Source organism: Bombina bombina, chromosome 2 (assembly GCF_027579735.1).
Source record: "Bombina bombina isolate aBomBom1 chromosome 2, aBomBom1.pri, whole genome shotgun sequence".
In the NCBI taxonomy this organism is placed as follows: Eukaryota; Metazoa; Chordata; class Amphibia; order Anura; family Bombinatoridae; genus Bombina; species Bombina bombina.
Genome location: NC_069500.1, coordinates 1,363,385,064 through 1,363,388,909, shown reverse-complemented (window position 1 = coordinate 1,363,388,909; position 3,846 = coordinate 1,363,385,064). Strand labels below are relative to the sequence as shown.

At 37.7% G+C, this 3,846-nt stretch overlaps 1 gene segment (V, D, J or C); it reads left to right on the top strand.

Annotated features, from left to right (window-relative positions):
- Positions 1-1,284: 1,284 nt before the first annotated feature.
- Positions 1,285-1,981, top strand: LOC128648308 (immunoglobulin kappa variable 4-1-like). The segment is given in 2 exon segments: positions 1,285-1,364; positions 1,482-1,981. Coding segments are annotated over 2 exon segments (414 nt in total).
- The last annotated feature ends 1,865 nt before the right edge of the window (positions 1,982-3,846 follow it).

Below are 3,846 nucleotides of genomic sequence, written 5' to 3'. Positions count from 1 at the left end.
GCTGCATTACTATGAACATTTGTATGAAAGTTCATTGTTTAATAAAGCTTCTTAAATTCTAATTTTTTTCTATTGCATTTGAGTTTAGTTTATTAAACCTCAACATACAGAATAATAGAATTCAAATAATCATTTATGTAGGGGATTAGCTACTAAACTTAACCAATTAACACAAAAGAGAAAGAGAGATCACCTACCTATCTCCATTTCTCCTAGTTATGTAACAAAATAATAACAATTCATCCACTTGAATATTCTCTAAACAACTACACCACTGTCCTAATGATGTAATCATTTTATTTAGCAGCAAATAATATCTCTTCTTGAGTGTCAGAATCATGATATCAGGGCAGTAAATTATATGTGTGATCATAACTCTAAGTTCAGGGAAGTTAATATTCAAATATAAAATAGCCAGAGCAAGATCTAAATTATAGATAAGCAACTGGCAACCCATGAACTGCGTGCGGCCCACAATAGCATTAATGCAGCTTTTCACTGTCTATATCAACTCTTTTTGCAATTGAATCCTTTGGGGTGGATTTATCAAGTAGTGGATTCTGAAATCTACCCACAAAGTTTTAGGTCTGCCTTAAACTTAAGTTAAGAAGCTGCGGTCTTACGACTCATCCGCCACCTCTGAGGTAGTGGACAGCAATCATCCCAAACGGGATGATTGACACCCCTGCTAGCAGCCAATTGGCCGCAAATGTGCAGGGGGCAGCATTGCACAAGCAGTTCTACAGAAAAGCTTGTGCATTGATAAATGCTGACAGTGTATGCGGTTGGCATTTATTAATGTAGGGCGGACATGATCCGCTACAGCAGATCATGTCTACCCAAAATTTGTTAAATCAGTTATCTGCTCCTATAGATATATATGTGTCTTTATGTGTGTGTACATATGCATGTATGTGTATGGATGTGTGTGTATGTGCAGTGTTTAAAACTTATATTGCAATATAAAACCATAGTTATATTATGTAGGTAGGAATTTAGCACACTTGTACTATCCAACTTCCAGATGTTAGCGCTCCCTAGACTTTTCACTTGAGTGCTAATATATTACTTTTAACTTGTAATATGAGTGCAATTGATTTACCTTGAGTGATGTTAGTGCTAAATAGTGCTAATATGTTTGTGCCCCACTTGTAATCTAGCCCATAATAAGTAAAGTGAGATCTAATATTACATCATTTGCATTGTCCTGTTTTGCATAAGCAGCAACTTCCTACAAAAACGCAGCTGATGTATTTATTACATTGTGCAGGTGACATCTGACAGTCTGTATTTGTCACAGCTCAGAAACACAGAGATGATTTCTCAAAGTTCTCTGCTGTGTGTGTTGTTGCTTTATATTCAAGGTAACAGATTAGACTTATTATGCTATGGCAGTGTATAAGTATTGGGTTTAAAAAAGGTATCTGAAAAAAGATATGGATAGATTAAAAACAAATAAATATTTCTCTTCCAATCCCCAGGCTCCTATGGACAGATTGTGATGACTCAGTTCCCAGATTCTGTCACTGTATCACCAGGAGAAAGTGTCACTATCACCTGTACATCAAGTATTAGTATGGGCAGCGACGATGTAGCCTGGTACCAACAGAAGCCAGGACAAGCGCCAAAGCCTCTTATCTATTATGTAGGCAGCAAACCCTCTTGGACCCCAGACAGGTTCACTAGCAGTGGGTCTGGTACTAAGCACATATTTACAATCAGCGGAGTGCAAGCAGAGGATGCAGCAGATTATTACTGTCAGCAGCATGATGCATTGCCTCGCACAGTGATACAGAGCTGTACAAAAACCTTCTTCCCCTTTTCTCTGATTGTTATGCCAAGCTAAAAGCAGAATTTTCATGCAATCTATGTTTATAATATACCAACACTGTTTTAAAGGTAAACAATAACTTTATCTTAAACAAAAAAATATTTTACTGGATTTAACAAAATAAAAATGTGTTGTGTGGCTTTTAGAAAACATTCTTACTTCAATCTCATTTCTGGTCATATCTCATTTATAGGGGTAGATTTAACAAGCAGTGGATGCTGCGATCTAACCCCAAAGTTTCTGGCTCGCTGGAAACTTAAGTTAAGAAGTTCGCCCGGCATTTAGTAAATCTACCCCATAGACTTATAGATTGTAAACAGGAATGTTTTGAATATATATTTTCTAGTGAGGAATTCAAGACCATCTTAGAGACTGAGGGGCCGAATTATCAAGGCCTGAATAGGGCCAAATCCCCCTGTTTCCGCGCGAGCCTTCAGGCTCACTGGAAACAGGCGTTAAGAAGCAGCGGTCTTAAGACTGCTGCTCCTTAACTCATACGCTGCCTCTGAGGTGACGTACAGCAATCTGTATGATCGTATGCGATCGGGCTGATTGACACCCCCTGCTAGCAGCCGATTGGCTGCGAAGCGGCATTGCACAAGTATTTCACTAGAACTGCTTGTGCAATGCTGAATGCTGACAGTGTATGGTGTATGCTGTCTGCATTCAGCGATGTCTGGCGGACATGATACGCTACAGCGTATCATGTCCGCCAGACATTAATAAATCGGCCCCTGAGACTGAAATAGATTGTTTGACCTATGCTATTTAAAAGCATTTTTTTAAATTGTTTGTATAATTATTGTCATGTATTAATAATATAAATTGCCCTTTTAAAGTGATGTTGTACTGCATTTTTTCTCTTTTATTTGTGTTCTCAATGATTAATTTTACCTGCTGAGGAGAATTAAAGATAAAATAACTCTTTGTAAATATTTTATTGTGTCATTTTAAATAGCTATTTTTGAATATTTAAACCACCATCTACACTGAAACTATAAATACCTTTGTATTCTCTAAGGAAAAGCTATGTAAACAAGAGTCAAGATCAGTCCATGGGGGGGACAGATACTAAAATGTTCATTCTCACTTGCTCTCTGTAAGTATCAGCCTTTGTGAGATAGACAAAGACGTGAGGTAAGGAGGTGTGCTTTCTCTGTATGCTCGGCATGTTTAAATGGGTTGTGTTTTCGATGATAACAAAATAGCTATTTCTTCTACAAAAATAAACATAAAATAGCAAACCCTGATACACTTTATACTCTGCAACTAGTATAGCAAGTCACTGGATACACATTAAGGAAAAAATAAATTCCTGAGTACACTGTCTATTTAAAAATGCACATATTATATATAGTGATGTCGCGAACTTAAAATTTTCGGTTCGCGAACGGCGGACTCGAACTTCCGGTATTGTTCGCAAACCCGCGAACCGCACGAACCGCCAATGACTTCAATAGGCAGGCGAACTTTAAAACCTACAAGGACTCTTTCTGGCCACAATAGTGATGGAAAAGTTGTTTCAAGGTTACTAACACCTGGACTGTGGCATGCTGGAGGGGGATCCCTGGCAAAACTCCCATGTAAAATTACATAGTTTATGCAGAGTCTGCTTTTAACCCATAAAGGGCCTAAATCACCTAACATTCCCAAATTGTTTGCAATAACGTGCTTTAAAACATCAGTAATGATGTCGTATCTATCAGGTAGTGTAAGGGTTACGGCCGCATCACAGTGACAGAGCAAACTCCAAGTGTAACGCACCGCAATCAACCGCAAACAGTCCACTTGCAGAACCACGAGATAGATTTGATAGATAGATACATAGATTACATAGCTCAATCGATGCAATATACATATGATCGATACACTGTACATAGCTCAATAGATGCAATATACATTTGATAGATACGAATTACATCGATCAAGAGATGCAATATACATTTGATAGATACGAATGTTATCGAATCAAAGATGCAATATACATTTTATAGATACGAATTACATCACCCAAA